This window comes from Pinus tabuliformis, chromosome 9 (assembly GCF_031772625.1).
Source record: "Pinus tabuliformis cultivar Carrire ecotype Pingquan chromosome 9, CPIR1, whole genome shotgun sequence".
In the NCBI taxonomy this organism is placed as follows: domain Eukaryota; kingdom Viridiplantae; phylum Streptophyta; class Pinopsida; order Pinales; family Pinaceae; genus Pinus; species Pinus tabuliformis.
The window spans coordinates 1,953,109,255-1,953,131,803 of NC_142307.1; the positions used below are offsets into that span (position 1 = coordinate 1,953,109,255).

Genomic DNA, 22,549 nt, shown 5'->3' on the forward strand with positions numbered 1-22,549 from the left:
AACCCTGGAACATAAAGAACATCTGTCACCTTCAAAGGAGGTGATGACTCCCTCTGAAATGAAACTGTCCCCACACCTGCCGCCTTGACTTTGGAGTTGTCACCAAGCACAACCTCCAACTCAATGTCATCCTCCAAAAGGCTCGTGAAGTGCTCTCTAACTCCGGTCATATGGTAGTGTTGAGAAATCTAGGGCATGGATAGTTAAAAGATTTCTTTGCTTGATAATTGCTTGTGATGTACTTTTACTTCTTAGCTTATAGTCTTTTCTTTGTATTGTTATTATTGTGTTCTTTTCATCAAGACAATTACCAATACAATACAAGACAAGTGACACAGTATGTAGGCTTCTTAGCTAGGGCCAAAACCCCTCATCTCTTGAGAGGAAAACCCGATCAAAATTCTTCTTCTAGATCTTCAATTGATGACTACCAAGACCATGACACAAACCCTTGACTCTAGTATCCTCCCAAGAACCTTGCCATAACCTTGATGTTTTGCCTCTTCTTCTTTCTCGACTTTCCTCTTGATCTTGAACTGCTCTCCTCAGCTCCCTAGAGAGACTCGGTCTCTATCCTTCACATTGCTTCTTCTTTGCTTCCTCTAGAGAATCTTGGTCTCTAGGCTTGCATTGGTCTCTAGATCTCTATCTTGGTCACCCAGAATAATCCTTCTTCGTCGTTCCAAAAGAAGTCTTCTTTGCTGCCCAGAAGAATCCTCCTTCATTGCTCCAGAAGAAACTTCTTTCTTTGCTGCCCCAGAAGAAACTTCTTTCTTCGCTTGCCCAGAAGAAACCTACTTCGCTTGCCCAGAAGAATCTCTTCTTTGCTGCCCCAGAAGAAACCTCTCTTTGTTGATCCCAGAAGAAACCCTACTTTGCAATACCCAGAAGAATGTCCTTTGCTATACCTTCTTCGTACTGCTTTTGCTGGACTGTTACTTCTCACTTCTTGATCGAATGCTTGTCGAGTTACTTTCTTTCAAGTGAGGCCGAGTGTGGCCATACATAAACTTCTTTCCATGTCCTTTTGGCCGACATGAACACAAATAGTTAGGCTGATTTCTTCTGGCAGTTTCCTTCATCGTTGTAGGCTGACTTGAAGAGGATAGGTGACAAGGTCTTGGAGGATACTTTACATAGACAAATTTGACCTTTTACAAAGTGTAACATGACTTCATTACATGACAATGACTCTATCATTTTATGACTGGATGACAAATAATTCCTAAAGACTCTCAATGGGAGGCTTGACTCAAAAACAAAATCTCTTGCTCATGAAACCCATGAAGCAAGTCAATACAATAAAATTATTTTACATCTCATTACATAAAATCATAATTACATGTCATTATGAAGACCAAACCTAGTTACACTTTTCAACACTCCCTTTTAACTAGGGAGGTATTCATAATGGTACTTGGACTTTCTCAATCTGAAGAATTTCTCATAAGAAGAATTCAGATTGGTAACTCATTTGTATAACATCATATCTATTATCAACCAACATTGTTACATAGCAAGGCCTTGGCTAACAACTCCTTATCTCCACAAGATCTGAGCTCAATGCTGGCGAGACCAATGATTTATAGACACTCTCATCATTGTCTCTCTCGGAACATCCCCTACTCAGGTACTTAGGGTATGCTCCATGGGGACTATTCTTATTTTGGACTCCCCAACCCTCAAAGAATATCAGTTCTCCATGACTACTCTTTGTGTTGGATGCCCTATCTCATCCTCAGAGCATTGGATGCCAAATGATCACCCAATCCTCCATTCCATCTTCCCAGGTGAAGACTAGAATGACATGTCTATCTCTCCCTCTCAAATAGGGAGGACATATTCCAATAAAGGAATCTACTCATTCCTACCAAAAAGGAATGTACCTAAGCTCCCTCTTGGCTTAGGAAGTCCAACTTTCTTCTGAGTAAGAAACTTCTTTTTCCGGCTCCATCTTAGGGACCTACAACAACTCCTCATGTGGAACAACCAATTGCCTGAAGAACTCCTCCCTTCTTTGATGTCATCAATTTCCTTTGTCATGGAGTCTTCATCTTTCGGGGACTTCTTCATAGGGTACAAACCGTCCATCACTTTCATACATGAGTTAGTCATGTCTTCATTTTTATCAGAAAGTGATCCATCAGATTTCCATCTCGTTTTTCTTCATGTCATTCTGCTTTCATGCCATATTTTCCGGAAGGATCTTACATCCTTAAATATGGTCCTCTTGGAAGTCATCCATAGATCTTCCATTTGGCAGTCCTACATAAGCCCATCCAGATATTAGTTAAAAAATAAATGAATACTTAAATTAAACATTACCTTTGTGATGGTCTTTCATCATGACATCTTCTTGTAGGTATGAGCATCTTGCATGCAGATTGACACATCTCCTAAAGACATTCATTGTCAAGGGTCCATCTTTTTTTGACTCCTATCAGAGTCTTCATATCTTTCTGGGATATATTCCAGTCAACTCTTCTTGGTCTCGGATGTTGAATGCCTTCTACCTTGGTTGCTTATTTTCATGATCTCTTCCTTTATTTTCACACACTTCATTCCCAGGAGCTTCCAATCAGAGTTCCTTAATTGTAGTTAGCTCCTTCATGCTTCATATGAGAACATATTATGTTGATTTCATCTAGTGTGATTTATGCTTTGCTGCAATCTTTCGGAGGAGGAGATCCTTTCTACTTTTGATCATGTTTCAAGGTTGTAACCACGTTTTAGTATGTTGAGACAGTTTGTGACTACAGTTATATGCCGAGACAATGAGTGTTTGTCGAGATCTTTCTTAACATATGTATGCTTGAGACTATGACTAAGTTGTATGCCGAGACAGTGAGTGAAGAGACCGAGACATTATCTTTGCAGTACCCATTTGAAAACATAGAGACTATTACTCATCCGAGAACTTGAACCATTGAGCTTGTTCGGAGTGACTTGACCGAGATTCCTGCACTCCTGTACCCATTCGAAGTTCTGTGCCTCTGTCATCATCCGAAGTTTTAGAGAGATCCGAAAATCTACCTTTCTGTGGTGACCCTACACACCTATTTATAGTTGTTATGTCTCCATAAATAAGCCGACATGTCTACTGAATCGGTGTGTCAGCTTTTATGAGGTGACTTGACAATTATATATGTATTGAGGCCATCATCACTGTTCTTCTTCATTGTTTATCTTGCAGACTTCTTCTTGTGCTTGTCTTGGAGGGCTATTCTAGACTTGTATACATTACACATAGGCTCAAGAAGAGCTCCTTATACATGACTTTGATTCTTTGACTTTCCTAGACCTATGAAATCAGCAAGAAACTCATTCATATAAATTACAAGTACAAAGATCAAAATCACATTTGTAAATACTGAACCTAGTTCTTCAACAGATGGAAGAAAGGTACAGGTAAGTACAAAGGAAAACTCCCATTTAAGTGTTTCAATTGTGGAAGAGTGGGGCATTATGCCTCCAAATGTCCTTACAAGAAAGAAGAAAATCAGTTTAGAGGGAAAGAAAAGAACAAGTCTAATAAAATGCAAAAAGAGAAAAAGTTTATAAAGAAAATCTTCTATGCGCAGGAAGATAATAATGTATCTAAAAGCTCTAATGAATTCACTAGTGAAAATGGAACTAGTGAATTGATGTTGATGGCCTTAGAAGATCTGGAGGAAGAACTTAATGAATATGAAGAAGAAGAAGAAGGTGAAGTAGACCTTGAGGGGGAGTTGATCAATGCCCTAGAAGAAATAGATAGACTAAAAGAGAAGAATAAGAAACAAAAATATATTTTGAAAAATATGTTAAAGAAGAATCAAATTCAGAAGAGCTTGTCAAGTTGAAAGTTGAATTAGAAGAGGCAAAGAAGGTCGAGGTGAAAGATTGTCTAGTGTGAAAGATTGGAAGAAGAGGTGGTAACCTTGAAGAAAAAGCTAGAGAAGGCACAGACTGAACTAAATATGAATCTTCAACATATAAAGGGATCTGAAAAATTTGATGTGATATTAAATGCTCAGAGGTCTTCACTTATGAAAGTTGGATTAGGCTACGAAGGAGAATCCAGTGAAAGTAAGACAGAGGACAAAAGGACAATTACTTTTGTAAAAGCTGTCAAGGGAGATAATGACAATCCTCATCAGTCCGAGAACAAGAATTTGAGCAGCACATCTAATCCACAACAAGGAAACATTGCACCTAAGGAGCAACAACAAAGAAACACTTTCAACAAATTAAGACAGAGGACAAAAGGACAATTACTTTTGTAAAAGCTGTCAAGGGAGATAATGACAATCCTCATTAGTCTGAGAATAAGAATTTGAGCAGCACATCTAATCCACAACAAGGAAACATTGCACCTAAGGAGCAACAACAAAGAAACACTTTCAACAAATTGCAGCAGACAAAAGAAGTGGACAAACAAACAATAAGCTATTAGAGACCGTACTTCTTCAAGAGACAAGATTATCAAATGCCAAGATGGTTCAGCATCGTCCACTACCAGGTATAGAAACTTCTATGGGTATTGTTACTGTTGTAAACATTTTGGACATAAAGCTACAAATTGCAGAGCTTATGTCAGAAGGAATGAGCTGAGGAATCCTAAAAGAAGAGAAGCTAACAATAGATTTGCAGACATCAAAACAAACATGAATCTGGACAGAAACCCATTTTCCCCTCTCTTTGATATCACTTAGTGTTTCTACTGTCACAATTTCGGGCATAAGTCATATGAATGTCAACTTAAAAATGGTAGATCACAATCTCAGAACAATTGCAGAACAGATGAATATATGCAGTGGAGGAAAAAGGAAGGAGAAGAAAGCCAGTAAGTGTGGCCTAGTTATGTATACTTAAGATCAAAATAGTAGATGGTATGTGGAAAGTGGTTGCGCTAGACATATGACAAGAGATAAAAGCAAGTTTGTATCCCTAGATGAAAATAAAACCGGAAATGTCACATTTGGAAAAGATGAAGCAGGGAGGATTAGAGGAAAGGGTACAGTCAGTCCGAATAATGGAAGAGGAAATGCTCAGGATGTACGATTTGTGGATGGTCTGAAACATAATATGATAAGTGTAATTACGACGTGTGATAGAGGTTGTGATGTTCTCTTCAGAGCATAGGATTGTGAAATCAGATCAACAACTACTGGAAAGGTTTTGGCTAAAGGAGTTCGAATAGAAAATAATGTATATATTTTGAAGGAAGATAATGAAGAGTGCTACATCAACAAACAAGATGAGTCTTGGCTATGGCATAGGAGATTGGGGCATCTCAATTTTGATCACATCATCAAGCTTAGTAAGAAGAGAGCAGTCAAAGATCTACCAAAGATAAAGAAACCTCAAAACTCTACTTGCAAGTCATGTTAAATGAGAAATCTGACTTGAACTTCATTCAAAGTCAAGGATAAGTTGTCAAGTAGTAAGGCTTCGCAGTTAGTACTGTTGGATGGTGTTGTCATTGATGTTAACCTACGGAGTTGATTGGTTTTGACTTTGACCAAAACGACCAGTCATTGATGTCAAATGGTTAATGAACGCTTCTTAGTAATTGTCGGATTACATCAAGATGGCAGCTATACTGTTGGACGGTGAAAAACCCAGGTCCTAGGGTTTGGGTTCCCTAGACTAAGGATGTACCCCGACTTTGTTGAGGGTTTTTGGTAGGTCAAATCATTGAGTTTGGGTCAAAAATCTATGTCATTAGGTTCTTCTCGAAAATATGTTTTTGTTGATATGTGGTATGTCCTGACAGGCTTCCTGGTTTAAGAGATATTCACAATTGAAGTTAGTGACCCCAGTTTTTGGGCTAAAACCCCAAGGGGTAGTGACATGACACCTCCTCCTACAGTTGTCAACATATGACATTTTTTATCACTGTAATCTCACCTTGTATAAGTGACATAACTTCAAAAACCAAAGACAATAAATCAATCATTGACTTAATGCACTCATGTGTCACCTACAAAACACACCAAGGGAGAGTTAGTATACAATTTCTTGGTGTTTAAACAAACAAGTAAATAAGAACTGTTAAACTAAATTAATATTATTAAGAATAAAAATTGTTTTAAATTTCCCAAAATCATCACCTAATGAACCCCTTACTAGCCCCTCCAAAACACTATAAAAAGAGACCTTATTCTCCTCACCTAATCCTAAAAGTCAAATCTCTCACAATAAGGGCAACGGCTCTTTTTCTTAGCACACAAGATATTAATTAAATTAATTTTAATATCTTTATGAATCCTCCTAAAAGGCTCTCCAATGTTCACTTTAGGAACACTTCTGAAGCCCCTTGAAGGTCTATAAAAGAAGACCTTATACCTTACCTCACATATCAAAAACTCAACAACGCTTTTGTGGGAAACCTCTGAAACCTTTCGGCTTATCTGAGGAAGATATTTCGGCCTTTCAATTCTGAACAGAACAACGAAATATTTTAGGAGCTCTAGGTGTTAAGATAAGGGTTTCAATTTGTATTGCTTTGTTTGTTGCAATGGAGTTCGTTCAACTCTTTGAGAATAGTTTCAGAACTTTATTGTATGTTTGTTTAGGGATATGCTGGTATTGTTTTACCTTGATTCTAGGGTTAGTTTATCCTTAAAATCTGCTCTCTTCCTTTGCCTGTTGTGATTCGGTTGGGATTCCTTTTCAATTGTACACACATAATTTTATTACAGACTTGCAGACTGTCTTGTAAAAGTTCTATAACATATCTTTGGACAACGGAAGGCGACCTTTATTTTGATAATTATTACACTTGAAATTCTATCCTTGATTTTGATATGTGATTAGCGACTTTAGAACCTTAAATTTCAGATCTTAATGAGCATTACATCTCTGTGTTTGTCTTGGGTAACGATGCTTTTTTTTGGGTGCTAGGGCACGCTTTATGTTAGGCCAGGAGGTAACTCCTCAAAACGAATTGTGTTTCTTCATTAAGATTGCTCATGGTTATAGATAAGGAGGGAGAGACCCTTGGGCTTCACCTCCCAGTGTCTCTTCATGTTCCTATTCTCCATTATTTACTATTTACATTATTTACAAATGTTCACCCAAACCCAATGATTAGGTGTCCCCCTTAATTAGAAGGGATGTTGGTGAACTTTTCTCTTCCAAGTGCTTTGGTGAAGATGTCTGCAATCTGCTCCTTAGTGGAACAATGGCGTAGATGGATTGTCTTGGCCTCAACATGATGTCGAATCAGTTGGTATTTTGTATTGATGTGCTTCATTCGATCATGGAACTTTGGGTTCTTGGCCAACTTTATTGCAGAGGTGTTGTCAAGCATGAGTGGAGTTGAATGTACTTGTTTTACTTGCAAATCTTCCAGAATTTTCCTGAGCCACACAATTTATTTTGTTGCCTTAGCTGCTGCCACATATACAACCTCTTTTATGGAATTTGCTAGAGTTGATTGTTTGCGTGATCTCCACAAGAAAACTCTTGATCCGAGACTCATAGCATAACCTGAAGTAGATACCCCAGTTTATTTGTATCCATCGAACTCTGAATTAGAGTATCCAATCAAGCTGAAGTCAACCACATGTGTATACTTGAGTCCAAAGTCTTGGGTTCCCTTCAATCACTTTAGAACTCTTTTTGCACCAGACCAATGTCCCTCAAAAGGCTTTTGCATAAACTTGGAGAGGATTCCAACAACAAATGAAATATCCGATCTGGTAGTAGTCAGGGAGTTGAGACTTCCTACAAGCTGTCTATACCTTGTTGCATCCTCAAATTCTTTTCCTTCAATGGATGTGAGCTTTAAGTTCTGTTCCATTGGAGTAGTCAAAGGATTGCCCTCAACCATGCCAAACTTGTTTAACAAATCTCTAATGTACTTCTTTTGAGAGAGGAATATATATTTCAGATGTTAAGTTACTTCAATACCAAGATAGTAGTGAACATGGCCCAAGTCAGTGATTTCAAAACCTTTCCTCAATTCCTTCTTTATGGATGCAATGTAGCTCTCATTGTTCCCTGTCATCAAAATATCATCTACATATACCACAAGATATACAATTGTTTTGCCAACTTTCTTGACAAACAAAGTTGCATCATCAAGATCATAATGTTTGAAGTTGAGTTTCAGAAGATGCTCAGTTAACTTTTCATACCAGGCTCGCGGTGCTTGCTTAAGGCTATACAAGGATTTCACAAGTTTGCATACTTTATGTTCATGTCCCTTCACAACAAATCCTTCTGGTTAGGACATAAAAACATTTTCTTTCAGATCTCCTCAAGAAATCAGTTTGATGGAATTTCCAATCATTCTGAGCTGCCAAGGCAAAGAGTGTTCGAATGGTAGCCAACTTTGCTGTGGGGGCAAAAGTCTTCTCATAATCGACCCCTTCCTTTTGTGCAAAACCTTTTGCCACAAGCCTGGCTTTATGCTTGTCAAGTGAGCCATCAACTTTATACTTGTTCTTGTAGACCCACTTGTAGCCAATTGGTTTGGTTCCCAATGGAGAATCAAGCAGATTCCAAGTGCCATTCGTTATCAAGGCAACATACTCCTTTTGCATCACTTCTTTCCATTCATCATGAGAAGCGACTTCTTTGAAGGAAGTTGGTTCAAGATCTGCAGACAAATTTAGTTCACAATCATAAGAAACATCCATATCAACAGGTGAATCGGAATCATCTACATCACCTCCATTTTGCGTAGTGGAATTTCTTGTTCCTGTCTTTCCAACCTCATTAGGATGAACACTTTCAAGTATCTTTGTCAGCCATTTTGGGGGACCTTTCTGAGATGGTCCAGGCTGCTCAGTTGACTGAGTTGGGACTGAATCAAGATTGAGTCTCCCAGTTCTGTCAATCACATCACTCAAAGTATCTTCAGTGGTTGGAGCTTCATGTGGGGGAGAGAGTGTTTCAGAAGAAGATTCCAAAGATTGATCCATTATAGGAATCCCCCCTTAAAGATTTGGAATTTGATTATTAAATTCTTGAAACGATTTTGGTGTAGTCATCAATAAATGTCATCATATATTTATTTCCATTTGTAGAAGGAACAGACATAGGACCGCATAAATTTGAATGAATGAGTTCAAGTTTTCTATGTGCTCTGGTATGTGAATCATGAAAACACTATTTGCTATGCTTTCCTAGAATACAAGCATCACATTGCTTAAGTTTCCTAGGAATTGTAGGCAAACCAGTAACACCATTTTTCTTCAACAAGCGAACGCTGTCATAGTTCAAGTGTCCAAATCTAGCATGCCATGAAAGACTTGATGGAAATTTACCTTCATCATAATGAGAATTGTATGAGAGATTTTGTGCACGAGCAGAGGTACCTTGCAGCTTCAGAAGTCTTTCTTCTTCTATCCCAATCATGACAAGTGAGTGATCTGATGCTTTTCTGACCTCAACCTTGCCATCAAACATATGAATGGAGTGCCCTTGCTTGCGATGTGGACCAAGGACAACAAGTTTCTCCTCAGCTGTGGGAGATATAAAACATCATGCAGAAGAAAGTCTGGAAGACTAGGTAATTTGAACCTGATTGTGCCAAGCCTTAATGACTTGAGTTTTGATTTGTCTGCAAACTATATTGCTCCATCAACATTGTCAGCAAATTCTTCAAAAAAATCTCTTCTAAAAGTCATGTGGCAAGTTGCTCTTGAATCAAGCAATCAATAATTTTTCCAAGAAGCAAGTGAAGCATTAAACAAGTCTTCATTACTCCAATATTACAATGTGTCATAACATAGTGAGCGGATTCAATTGTTTTACCTTTCTCTTTGTAATTGGTTTTACCTTTGGCTTGATTTCTTTCTTGCTCAATTTTGTCCCAAGGCAACTTGCATGTGGATGCATCATGTGATAGATCTCTATTGCAACGTATGCAATGAAGATCAGACTTCTCCTTGAGAGTGTCTACCCCCCCTGCGTCTGAAATTTCTTCTTCCTCTTCCTCTTCCTCTTCGACCACCTCTTCCTCTAGAAGAATCTTGAGCATGATTCTTCTCTCTATGCAACAGACATAGCTTCTTTAGAAGACTGAGGAGTTGTCTTATTCCAAAAGCTTTCTCTCTCTCAACAAATTTCTTCACAAGGGAGTCAAAGGTAATCTCTTTGAGGTTTCCATTTGCTTGCAATGACTTAAGATAATTTGAATAAGTGGGATAAATTGCCTTCACAAAATCTATAAGAGGAATGTCTACTTGAACATCAATGGATTTGATATCATGCATAATAGATCCTACTTCTGATGCTAAAGCAAGAGGATCATCATTTTAAAATTCAAGACTGAACAATTTAATCATCAATTGGACAACTTCAAGTTCAAAGTGTGAGTCATAGAGTTCCTTCAATTTCTGTAAGGCTTAAAAAACATTTGAAAATGGTGAAATATGATGACTCCACCTTTTCATTTACAGATGCTGCAATCAAGGCATAGGCCTTGCTGTTATTGTTTTCCCAAATGGCAATCTCCTTCTCTGAAGTGGGCTTTTCAGGTGCACTGTCTCCTACACCTTCACAGACTCCTTTCCACAACTCATTGAAAATGAGAGTGTGTTTGATCTTCCAAGACCACTCAGGATAGTTCCTCTTGCCAGTGAGAACCACTCTAACAAATAGATATTAATGAATGCATTTTAAATATGTGTACTGTAAAAAAATGTACTCTTGCTGCCTATATGATGTAAGAAATTGCATTTCTGGTATAAAAATTGTACTTTGATATAAGCTACAGATGTATTACTTAGGGGATCCAATGGAAATATGGAATCCAGAAAATTAAATTTGTATCAAAAACTTTAAAATGCCACTCTTGACAACCCAAATGGAAAAATCTGTTATACAGTATCCAGATACATTCCTTCTAAAATAAAAAAATCAAGTAACATATATTATTCCAGCCTCACAGGATATGGAGCAACTCAACTCCCAAATGGCAAAATTTGTTCAACGTATTCTCATGTGACAACCAACTATTTATGCCCATGACCTAGAAAATATATATGCTTATTACCATGGCTTCTTTAAAAAAAGAAGGTTCATATATATAGCGCTCACTATTCATATACTCCATACATAATATCCACAAACTCCATTCAAACTCCACGTTCTTGAAAAACCAAAGCATATGCATTCACGCACTTCATGTGTGCCAACCAAAAGCTTCAACGAATTTTAAAAGCATATCGGTCTTCAAAGAGGAGATACCATGCTTCCATTCTGCTAGGTCCTGATAAGATTTACACTCTTCCTCTGTACCAAGTGTGTGATCTTCCTCTACATGATCCTGTAGAAATGAAGTACTGCCACTGAAGATGAACCTACAGGTCGACTTAGAGCGAGGAGTGTTTGCAGCGTTTTCAGTGGACTGTCACCTGTGTAACACGGAGTCGGGTTTAGTGGAGAGGCAACGGAGCACAGTCCAATTGGGAGCAGTATAAACTATGCGGAGGAACAATGTGAGGTATGGTGCAGCGTTGCAGAAATGGTGAACGTTTCGGTTGGTGGTAGGAGTAGCGTTAATGGTGCACAACATTATAGGGACAACGTATATATATATATAACAGGGAGTGTATGTAATGGGCAACATGATATGAGAATGGGATTTCGTATGGCAGTTTGGGGAGAAGGTGGTAAGTATGGCAGCCAACGGCAGGAGGGAGGCCAGGACTGTTCAAACAACAGAGGAAGAGGAGTGTGGTATGGGCAACGTGCAGATAAAAAAACAGTTTCACCCAACAACGCAACGAATCACCAAACAACGAAGCATTTGCAGGAGCGTTATATGAGCAAACTAAAAATGTGCGTTCAACACTAAAATGGGCAGAGAGTATGGCAGACTGCAGAAATGGGAAGACCTCAGAAATGGCATAAGGGAGTTACAAGGGTAGGAAAGCTAAAAGTGGAGCTGGCTTTGATACCATGTCAGGCCAGGAGGTAACTCCTCAAAACGAATTGCATTTCTTCATTAAGATTTCTCATGGTCATATACAAGGAGGGAGAGACTCTTGGGCTTCACCTCCCAACGTCCCTTCATTTTCCTTTTCTCCATTATTTACTATTTATATTATTTACAAATGTTCACCCAATCCCAATGATTAGGTGTCAACACTTCATCCGTTGAAAATCTAGGCCCCCTAGGGCACAAACTTCGAACACACACAGTGTTGTCCTAAATCATGCGTTTGACTCCTTTTTAGTCTCTGGTTAGGGCAATGAAATGGACTTTGTTCACCTATGGTTGTCAATATATGACATTAATTGTCACCATAAGACAGTGGTATTAAGAGACTCATTGTTTGAGTCATGCACTACTTGAATGATTGTCTTGATACATATAAACTTGACTTGACTTAACAGGGTGAATGTGATGTGACATTGACAATGATACTTAGTGCAAAAACACAGAGATTTGCTTGACATAACAACAACTTGATGACCTTACAAAACAATGACTTGAATTGACATATGGTGACTGTCCTGATTCAATAATGAAACAATAACATGACTTAACACATATTTCCTGATGAATATTCTGTAACCAATTCAACAACATCAGTTTTTGAAGTAAATTAGAAAATTGCTACACGCATGATAAGGGAAAATCAAACCACAAGAACTCCTTATCGACATCCGAATCACAAGATTAGACATCTCAATTAGTTTGCATATATGTATCACTTAGAACAGAAACAACGAACTTATGTTCCAAACACCACCAATGTCAGTGCAATTTAGTCTTGTGATAAAAATACAAAGCATCCAGTAACGACAAGATTCCACAGAAGATTGATTTAGGATGGTCAAATTCCTTCTCAGTTCGACAATTTTGTTTATCACTCATAGGATCCTATCATCTTGAATCACTGAAGATGACAAATTGAAGAATTCCAAAAGATGTGTTGAAAAGTAGTAAGTGAAGGTCTTATTTGACTTGTGCCTTAGTCAAAGAGACCACAAGCAGTCCTGCCCTTAGCATGCACAAGTTCATATAATTCAGGACAAATTCCTAAAACTTAGGATGAGTTTTTAAAAATTAGGATGAGTGCATGAAGCAATTTAACTCATGTGGTTAGTTGGAGGCTCAATTGATTTTCTCTAGTGCGAGTTAGAAGTCTTAATGGTTATTTTTGGCTAGGACGAGTTACATGAGTCAGTTAGATTCAGTTAACTAGTCAATCACAAGACCAAGTTCCAAAAATACACTTGCCAGATTTAGCATGAACAAAAAGCTTATAAGGAGGACAAAGGCACAAAATTGTTTCATTGTTTTGTGTGAGCACAAGGTTGTGAGACAAGACAATAGAGAGCACGAGTCTATGTGTGTGAGCTAGCAGAGCTAGGAAGATCATGAAGGAGAGGCCTATACGTAGTGTTTGGCAAAGAGAATTCTTGCTAGTATGCACTAGGAAATAGGAGGAATTTCTAGGGCTAGCACAAGGATTTAGGAGCTAAGGACAGGGATCACACAAGCAAGTTTCAGCTAAGTGTCAACAGAGAGAACAACCTTGTTATCTAGTGAATCAAACATTAATAATAATAACAACCATAATAATGATTAATTAGTGATTAGTATAGAAGATGCATATCTCTGAGGACATGACTATTTATGAAGGGGCTCCTTCCTAGGTATATAAGCGGGCTGTCATTTGTAACAATCTCATCATCAATTCTTTCATTCACTATTCATATATTCTTGTCCTCAATGGATAACTCTGTTCACAATCTTTTAAAGAAAAAGTTGTTTATTTGGGATGATCAAGCACTACAATGTTTTGAAATATTAAAGGAAATCATGTCTTCAACACCAATGTTATCAATTCCTGATTTATCAAAAACTTTCATAATTAAATGTGATGCTTCCGGGTTTGGATTAGGAGCCATATTAATGCAAGATGGCCACCCTACAACTTTTGAAAGCAAAAAGTAAATAGGAGGGAGTGTTTGAAATCAACATATGATAAAGAGATACTTGCTATCATGGATGCCCTAATCGAATGGTGACGATATCTTCTATGTAGCAAATTTTTGATACGTACGGATCACAATATCTTGCAGTACCTTTTACGACAAAAACCACTTTCGGTAGAACAACAAAAATGGTTGGAGAAAATAGCTACCTTTGATTTGGAAATTCTCCATAAGAAGGGTAAAGACAATGTTGCAGCTGATGCTCTATCTTGAAAAGACGAAGACCCATCATTACTTGCAATCTCAACTATAGTCTCAGAATGGTTAGATGAAATTTGAAGTGAATATGCAAATAATCCAGATATATGTAACTTAATCAACAATCCTATTCAAAACTCAAGACTCGAATGGAAGAATCACATTTTTTGATATAAAGGAAGAATTTATTTAAGTCCCACTTCCAAATTTAAAACCAAAGTTCCGAGGGCGTGTCATGACTCACCAACCACTGAACATGTGTGATTCTTCATAACTTACTATAATTACGCCAATCATTTTTTGGAAAGGGATGTACAAGGAAATTTAAAAATATGTGGCAAAATGTGATAAATGCCAAAGAAACAAAAATGAAAAGAGTTTTACACCAAGATTGCTCCATCCCCTACATATCTTAAACCAGAAGTGGGAAGAAATAGCGATGGACTTCATTGATGGGCTACCCATGTCAAACAGGAAGGATAAAATCCTTGTGGTTGTAGATTGACTCACTAAATATGCACACTTCATGGGCGTAAGAAGTTTAGATTCAACAAAACAAATTGCCGAAATATTTTGCAAAAATATTTACAAATTGCATGGGTTTCCAAAGATCATTGTTAGTGATAGAGATGCCAAATTTAAGGGAAACTTTTGGAAGGAGTTCTTCAAACAAATTGGGACATCCCTCAACATGAGCTTAGCATACCACCCCCAGACAGATGGACAAACTGAAATTGTCAATAAATGTTTGGAAGCATACCTTTATTGTTTTGTAATAGACAAGCAAAACAAATGGTCTGAATGGTTACATCTAGCAGAATGGTGGTACAACTCCACTTATCACATTTAAGCAAAAATGACACCATTTCAAGCTCTCTATGGTTACGAGCCTCCAAAATGGAAGGAATTAGCCATAAATGATATAAAAATTCTAGCAGTAAAAGATCAACTAGAGGAGAACCAAAAAGTCATTCAAACACTAAAGGAGAATCTCAATATTGCAAGGAACTATATGAAACAACAAGTTGACCAACATAGATCAGAAAGAGAGTTTAGCGAAGGAGATTGGGTATATGTCAAGCTCCAACCTTACAAACAACTATCATTAAAACAAGAAGGAAAAAACAAGCTAGCTCCTAAGTTCTATGGACCATATCAAATCATCAAGAAAATCAGTCAAGTAGCTTACGATTTGAAATTACCGGAAACAAGCTGTGTCCATAACGTTTTCCATGTTTCCTGTTTAAAAAAGATGTTGGATAAACATCAAGCAACACAAACAACACTTCCTACATTGTAAGGAGAAGTTGTAGTAGAACCAAAAGCTATAATTGCCACAAGAGAAAAGCGATTACATTCTCGAGTAATTAAAGAATATCTCATCAAGTGGAAGAGCCTACCAAAAGAAGATGCTTCTTGGGAAACAAAAGATTTTCGTCAACAACATCCCTCGTTGCCTATGCTTTGAGGACAAAGCATTTCATGAGGGGAAGGCAATGTTATGTATAAAAATCAAATTATGTATAAAAATTAAATTGTTATGTATTAATTAGGATTAATTTAGGAAGAAGGGGCATGATCAAAAGATCATGACCCCTTAGGTAAAGGCACCGAGGCTATATTTAAGCCAGGAGCCATCAATTGTAACATCATCACTCATTTTTCCTATATAATAAAATAAATATATAAATACATATGTTATTTAATCAGTGCCTTTACAACAAAACCCCAAAAATAGGTGCCATACATGGCATAGTATTCAAAACTGAATAGGTGACTGGACCGATCAAACCAATTTTTGAATTGAAACTGAAAAATTCGGACTGGTCAGACTTCAATGAACCAATCTTTAAAAAAATACATACAATAATTAATTTTTAATGAAAAAACTATTTTTAAGATTTAAAACCATGTTTGCAAACCAATAGACACAAAATATGCAAATTTTGCTCATCTATGTACCATGTAAAGCTGAATATATCAAAATGGCACCAAGTGCAATACATATCAACAACAAAATATATAATCAATGAGGCTCCAAATGGCCTCTAGAATCCAAAAACAATGCTACAAGCTATGGGGTCACTGGTCTACTACAAGTCTACTTGTCGCGATCAACATGATCACTCTTCATCATGATCAAAGTTTCAAACTCATCACCACTACTAGACAGGGGATCATCAATAGGAGCTACATAAACATCATTTGGCTCAGAGTTCGAGGACCCCTTAGGCTCCTCCACAACCTTAGTAGTAGTAGTAGCAACAAAACCTGAGCATCAAATCTACAAATCACTGATCAACATGATCACTCATCAAACTCATCATTGATTCAGCACTACTAGAAATGGGATCATTAATAAGAGTTACATAAACATCATCTAGCTCAAAGTCTTTAGACTTGGATTGCTCAACCTTATAATATGGTAGAAATTGAAAAATTTGAACATGCCCAACCAATGATTTCGGTTTGAGTGCAAGGTTCATCTCCTCAACTTTATAATATGGTAGAAAATGCTTAGCATGCTTAACCAACTATTTTCCTTCGAGTGAGGGGTACTTTTTTGTTAAGGCCATGGTAGAGGAGTTCAACAATCAATACCACCAACATCAACGAAGTTCAACAATCAATGCCACCACCAACATCATGGTACTTAAAAGGCTTTATGCTCTTGATCAAATGCCAATCTCATACCCTCATGCATGACATAGTCAAATAAAATATTGCAATCCTCCAAATCCTAAAATACTGAAAACCATTAAGTCTGCTGGATTTTGAGTGAGATCTAAAATTCTAGTTTCTCCATATGAAATCCAATGAGGTCGAAGCCACTCTCAAACATCCTAAGTCATTTCATGGTAATTTAAAAATTTAAGTAAAACCACTGATTGCCAACATTGCTAGAGTTGAGTTAGGTTTTGTGTTTAGGTTTAGGGTTTAGGATGGGAAGGCTTGTTTTATGTACAAGGGGGTTTGTTTTGGAATGAAAACCACCTCGGGTTTCCTCCAAAACCACTTGAAAAACCGTGATCGATGGACCCGGACTCCCTAAACCATTCTGGTAATGAATTGGCTGGTTTATGACGAAACTGTCCAGGTTGAACTGCTAACCTGTCAAGCCGGCTGGTTCATTAGCCATAGTGTCCAAGACTCCAAACTAACTAATAAACCCGGTTCATGCCCTTGTAGACCTAGGTTTGGCATCAAATCAATCATAAACCGACAGTTCATTAGCCTTGGTGACCAAACCAGCCAATAAATCCAGTTCATGCCCTTTCAGACGTAGGTTTGGCATCAAACTGGTCATAAACCGGTCAGTTCCATCGTAAACCGGCCAATTTATGACTAGTTTGATGCCAAACCTAGGCCTGCAAGGGCATGAACCGTGTTTATTGGCTGCTTTGGTCACCGAGGCTAATGAACTGACCAGTTTGACAGGTCAACCATTCGACTTGGCCGGTTTTGAATACTATGATACATGGCCACCTCATAAGCCCTAAAGGTACATTAAATATAACTGCAAGGAGATTGCTTAAAGAAGAGAGTTAGGACCTCATCATTATGTGGAAAAGGAACCATAGATAGGGCACTTAAGTCTTCCACGAATGGGCATATGTCAATGCAAAGAGTCTCCTCCAAATAGGTACTCCAAAATAAGCCACAACTTGCATGAAAGTGTCTATGGGCAGCAGCTAAGTTAAGCCAGCAAAATCAGATGTTAACGAAGGATAGATAAGCCTCCATAAAACACCTAAGTGGTTTAAGAATAGTGTGCTTCTGCTCATGATACCAGCATGAACAACCCTTCAAACAAGGCACTGAAATACCAGCCTATAACAACCATTTTTGAGATTGGAATTTCCTTCCAAAAGCGCACTAGAAGGCTCAGCCCCTCCTGTCTTGAAAAACAATCTTCAAATATGCCTGATGTCAACCCGTTATAGCATGCAAGGCTATCTCAAAGGTGTCTAATCTCTGCACACTCTCTTCTCAAATTCTCAATATAGCATGCTTTCATGTTTGGAAAAATGCACTAACAGGGGGCACATACAGTAGGAACAACAAGGTCTGAGACTAGCACATGCACAAGACTCAGAGAAGCACTTCCAACTCAGAGAAGGAAAAATGCACTTCTCCTAACATTAGTACAGGAAAAGCGAGGGAAAAATCTCCCACCAAAGTGCTTGCACATGGACCTGTTATAACACCCGAATAAGCATGAAAAGGATTTAAAAAAGGTGCCCAAAAACTGCCAGGTCAATGGAGAAAACAATGGTGCTTAAGAATTTTTAAAAGAGTTCATGAAACCTCCTCCAAAAGTGCACCTCAGACAAACTTGAAGGCTTGCAAAACAAAATTAAAAAAGAAACTTGCAAGCACAACAAAAGTGGAAGAGAGAGAATATGATCACCTTTTAGGCATTTTAAGTGGCAAAATTCCGCCACTAAATGGTGGCTGGGTACAGAATGTGCGTCTGTGTTGTAGGTGCTCTCTTCCAAGTTAAAAGTCTAGTCCCTTGCATCCTATAACTTGCTCCTCAAAAAACATTCTGTGCTTTTATTTTTGGATGAGAATAAAGCCTTTTTTATTGTCTTTATGGGTTGGCTTAGGGTTAGAAAAGCCATAGTTTAGTGGCTTAGTACATCTAGGGTGGGAAAGTTTGGATTTTCTGTTCAATTTTATTTTAAATATCAGAATGAATAGCAAAGTTGCAGTTTTTGTGGACAGTTTCCTGTCCACAGGATTTAGAGGGTTCCCTTGTACTGAGGGAATATGCCCCCAATTACAAAATTTATATTTATTGGTTTGCATGCCATGTTTAAATTTTGACATTGAAATCATGTCAGACCTGGAATAACAATTTGTTTTCTTCTCTTGGTCGAATTATAAGTTATTTTATGTGCAAGCCTGTTGGAATCATTTTACAAGTTCTAGTAAAAATAAGTTTGAAGTATGCCATAGTGCTCTGTGTTCTATGACTTTATGATAAAGCCCAATTTAGTGTGACAATTTTCATGATTGTGACTTTGGTAGATGCCAAGGTGTGCTGTTTATAAGCGTTTTTCTTACCATGATGCCTCTTCTCACAATACAAAATGTCCTATCTATTCCAGCCCTTCAGCAGTCTAGGGTGCTGTGTCCCCCATTGAGAATATGTAGTATTTGCTAACTAGTTATGTACAGTAGAAGGCTGCTCTTGGATATTTATTTCCCTGATGTGTATCTACAAAATAAAATTCTCTCGTTTTTTATGCAGTGCCAGATTCAGGTTCAGATGACATTGTAGCAGTATGGCAGATAGATGATGAAGATCATAGTTTTTACACTCGCCCTTTTCGAATCAAATACACACGGGAGGATGTTTACTTGTCAGTGATGGTTGCCTTCAGTCTAGACGTAACAGTACCAGAGGTAAGGTCTAGGCACAAAATTCTCTAGGTTGGCATAATTAGCTATCAAAAATTTACTTTTAACATTTGTTATAAATGACCAGAGGACACCTAACGTACTGAAGATGCTTTTTTCACCATTACTTAATAGAAAGCATGCCATAGGTGACATGAACTCTGAAACTTAGGGTGCCACTGTAGAGTGCATGGTGCTGTAGATTATCTAGAATTCTAGGCACACATACCTTTGCAATTAAACAAATCACTTAATGTAGCTCATTGAAGAAAAATGTCAGGATAAAAGGAACCCAATTTAAAGATGACCAAAATCCTCCACAATAAAGTATATAGGGTTCATTCCTCAACTCTCATATGGGACATTTTAATTTTTGAGCCTACAAACACGTGCCTTCTCATTTGAAATAGAAATTTATCTCAAAATTACCCAAGGCTATTGGGAGCAGGAAGCACCATTTTCAAAAAGCTTCTGGGAGTGGAGTGTTTTGGGAGCATTTTCTAAGAATTACATAATTTTGTTGACACCTAATCCGAAAGGATTGGGATTATTGTAAATATTGTAAATAGTTTCAGTTATGAATTGGAGAAAACCAAGAGACTTTGGAATTGGAATCCCACAAGTCTTTCCGCTCATGTAATTGGTTAATGCAATTATGCATGTCGCATTGTGGAGTTACTCACCTGGCCTGACATGGTATCAGAGCCAGCTCCTCATATTTTGGCTTCCCTTTCTGCCCTCGTAACTCCTTCCATTAAAACGCTGTTCTGTTCTCTGCCATATTCTCTGTCCTCTATCGTCTGTCTCTTTGCATTCGATCTTGTTGAATTGTTGAAGGGAGCAACGTATGGTGTGATAGTCATGACTGTATGCTGGTGCATGTAATAGTTCGTCAGCTAGACTGTTTTGAAGCTCTGCATTGAAGGTGTATGGTGCAGTGGTTCTATGGCCATGGAATTCGATTGAAGTTTAATCCTGTGTTGTTTATGCTGCTTTGAATTGGTCATTTTATTCCTTGCGGTGCATTGCATTCTAATTCCTGCAAAATTGTGACTATGCGCTATTCATGTGGTGAAATTAAAGTGCGTATAATAACATATAATGCGTGTCAAATACTGTGAACTGCGTACATTTCTGTCCGTGAATCAAAGACTGTATGCGTTGAATATTATTGACATATGGTTGTGTGTTCATTTAAGTGCTGGTGTTATGGAATTACATTTGAAGGCCGTAAACATTAAACATAAGTGAACGGCTTATATATATTTTCTTTGGTGTGTTGAAGTTTTATGGCATATGGTTATTCATATGCGTTGAGTTATATATACCCATAAAGTCGGTGATTTAGCTGGAATATGTGTCTCCGACTAAGAGGTACTACTGCCGAGGGCATTCTCTATTGGGTGAGCCATTTCTGGCACCCTCGTTGTATTCTGAAACTGCATAATAATAAAACTCTCTGAATAGCTGCACCGGTTTTCCTGCATTGGGTTTTTGCGGGGACATTAGTCCAAAAACAACTGTGTCACTTGTGTGCTTGTTTCCTTCAGTTGATGATCTGTATGTGTTGATATTGTACTTGTATTTCTTTTCAGTATTTACATGGTAAATAACTTGTTAAGTAACTGAACAAGTAGGAAGAAATAAGTCAGATAGTGAAGGAAGAATTTCTAATGGTTAGACTTAGAAATTCCAATAGGAATTTCTAGAAGGAACTCTTCAAACATGTTGGAACTTGGGACATACCTCAACATGAGTTCAGTGACAGAGGGAGCTTCAGCGTCGGGAGTGTCTCTAGCTTGACAAAGATGTCAGAGTTGGGAGGATCAGTTACTTACTTCTCAGTAACTGAGTTTCAGTTCAACAGTTAGTAGCGGCAGTGCTATGCACAACACGATGCAACATGATGAGAGGGGATGCAGTGCAGATGTAGCAGTCGCAGTGGCAGGGCCATGGGCATCAACATGGATGCAGAGGGAGCTGCTGTATGGATGCAGCAGTGGCAGTGGCAGGGCCATGGGTAGCAGTACATGATGCAACAATGGAGAGGATGTTAGGCAGGGAGGCCTAGCATGAGCACAAGGACCGATGTTGGATGATCAAGGTGATACTCAGTGAGGAGTATTACTAGAGCACAGTCCTCGCTAAGAGGGAGTGTTGATTTAGGGTAGCATTAGATGTGCTCTAGCCACGAAAATTGGTGGAGAGGCTATAGCACATGAGATCTCCAAGACCCAGAAATGGTTTGGGCAGAATCTAACCAGTTTGGGAGATATTAATTAATGGAGTTCCTAAGTCTAAACTTAGGAAAAATAAAATATTAATGTGAATTAATATAAAACTGAGTTAGAATGGTCCAAAAGTCATGGATCAAGCCAAATCTAATCTTAGTCGTTGATTAGAGATTTAATCTCGGCCGTTGATGGACCAACGAGAAAAGTATAAGAGGAGGCTTGAGGGTCAGTTGGAGAACACACCGAGAGAGATCAAGAACTCGATTTTCTGGGGTAGGGTTTGTTGAGGAAATTGAGTGAGTGATCAGAGTTGCAGCTGAGGGGCAATGAATACATAGCAGAGAGGCAGTGTTAGTATCAGGAGCATCAGCGTAGAAGCCGGGAGAGGGTTGACGTAGAGCAGCCAAGAGCTGCGCAGAGCCTAAGGAGGGCCAGCGTGTGAGACACAGAGGCTCTAGAGGCTGACGTAGAGCCCTGAGAGGCTAATGCTAGGCCAGATAGTCTGATGCTGGGCTGAAGCTGGGCTAGAGACGCTGACACAGACCCTAGAGGCAACGTTGGGAGATTTCGTGGGACAGATTGGAGCTAGAGAGCTGGATAGGGTGACGCAGAGCAACAGAAAGATTTATTGTTGCCGTGGGATCGTTCATCCGGTGATTTAGCTGGAATATGTGTCTCCGACTGAGAGGTACTACTGCCGAGGGCATTCTTTGTTGGGTGAGCCATTTCTGGCACCCTGGTTGTATTCTAAAACTGCATAA

At 38.4% G+C, this 22,549-nt stretch overlaps 1 protein-coding gene across 4 annotated transcripts in view; it reads left to right on the forward strand.

Moving 5' to 3' along the window:
- The window catches only part of LOC149156787 (uncharacterized), a 164,787-nt gene that overhangs the window by 37,342 nt on the left and 104,896 nt on the right, over positions 1–22,549 (forward strand). For all 4 annotated transcript variants that reach the window (XM_089438597.1, XM_089438596.1, XM_089438599.1 and 1 more), the window contains one exon: positions 19,406–19,560. In XM_089438597.1, coding sequence (XP_089294723.1) covers positions 19,406–19,560 — 155 coding nt within the window. The remainder of the gene's footprint in view (positions 1–19,405; positions 19,561–22,549) is intronic.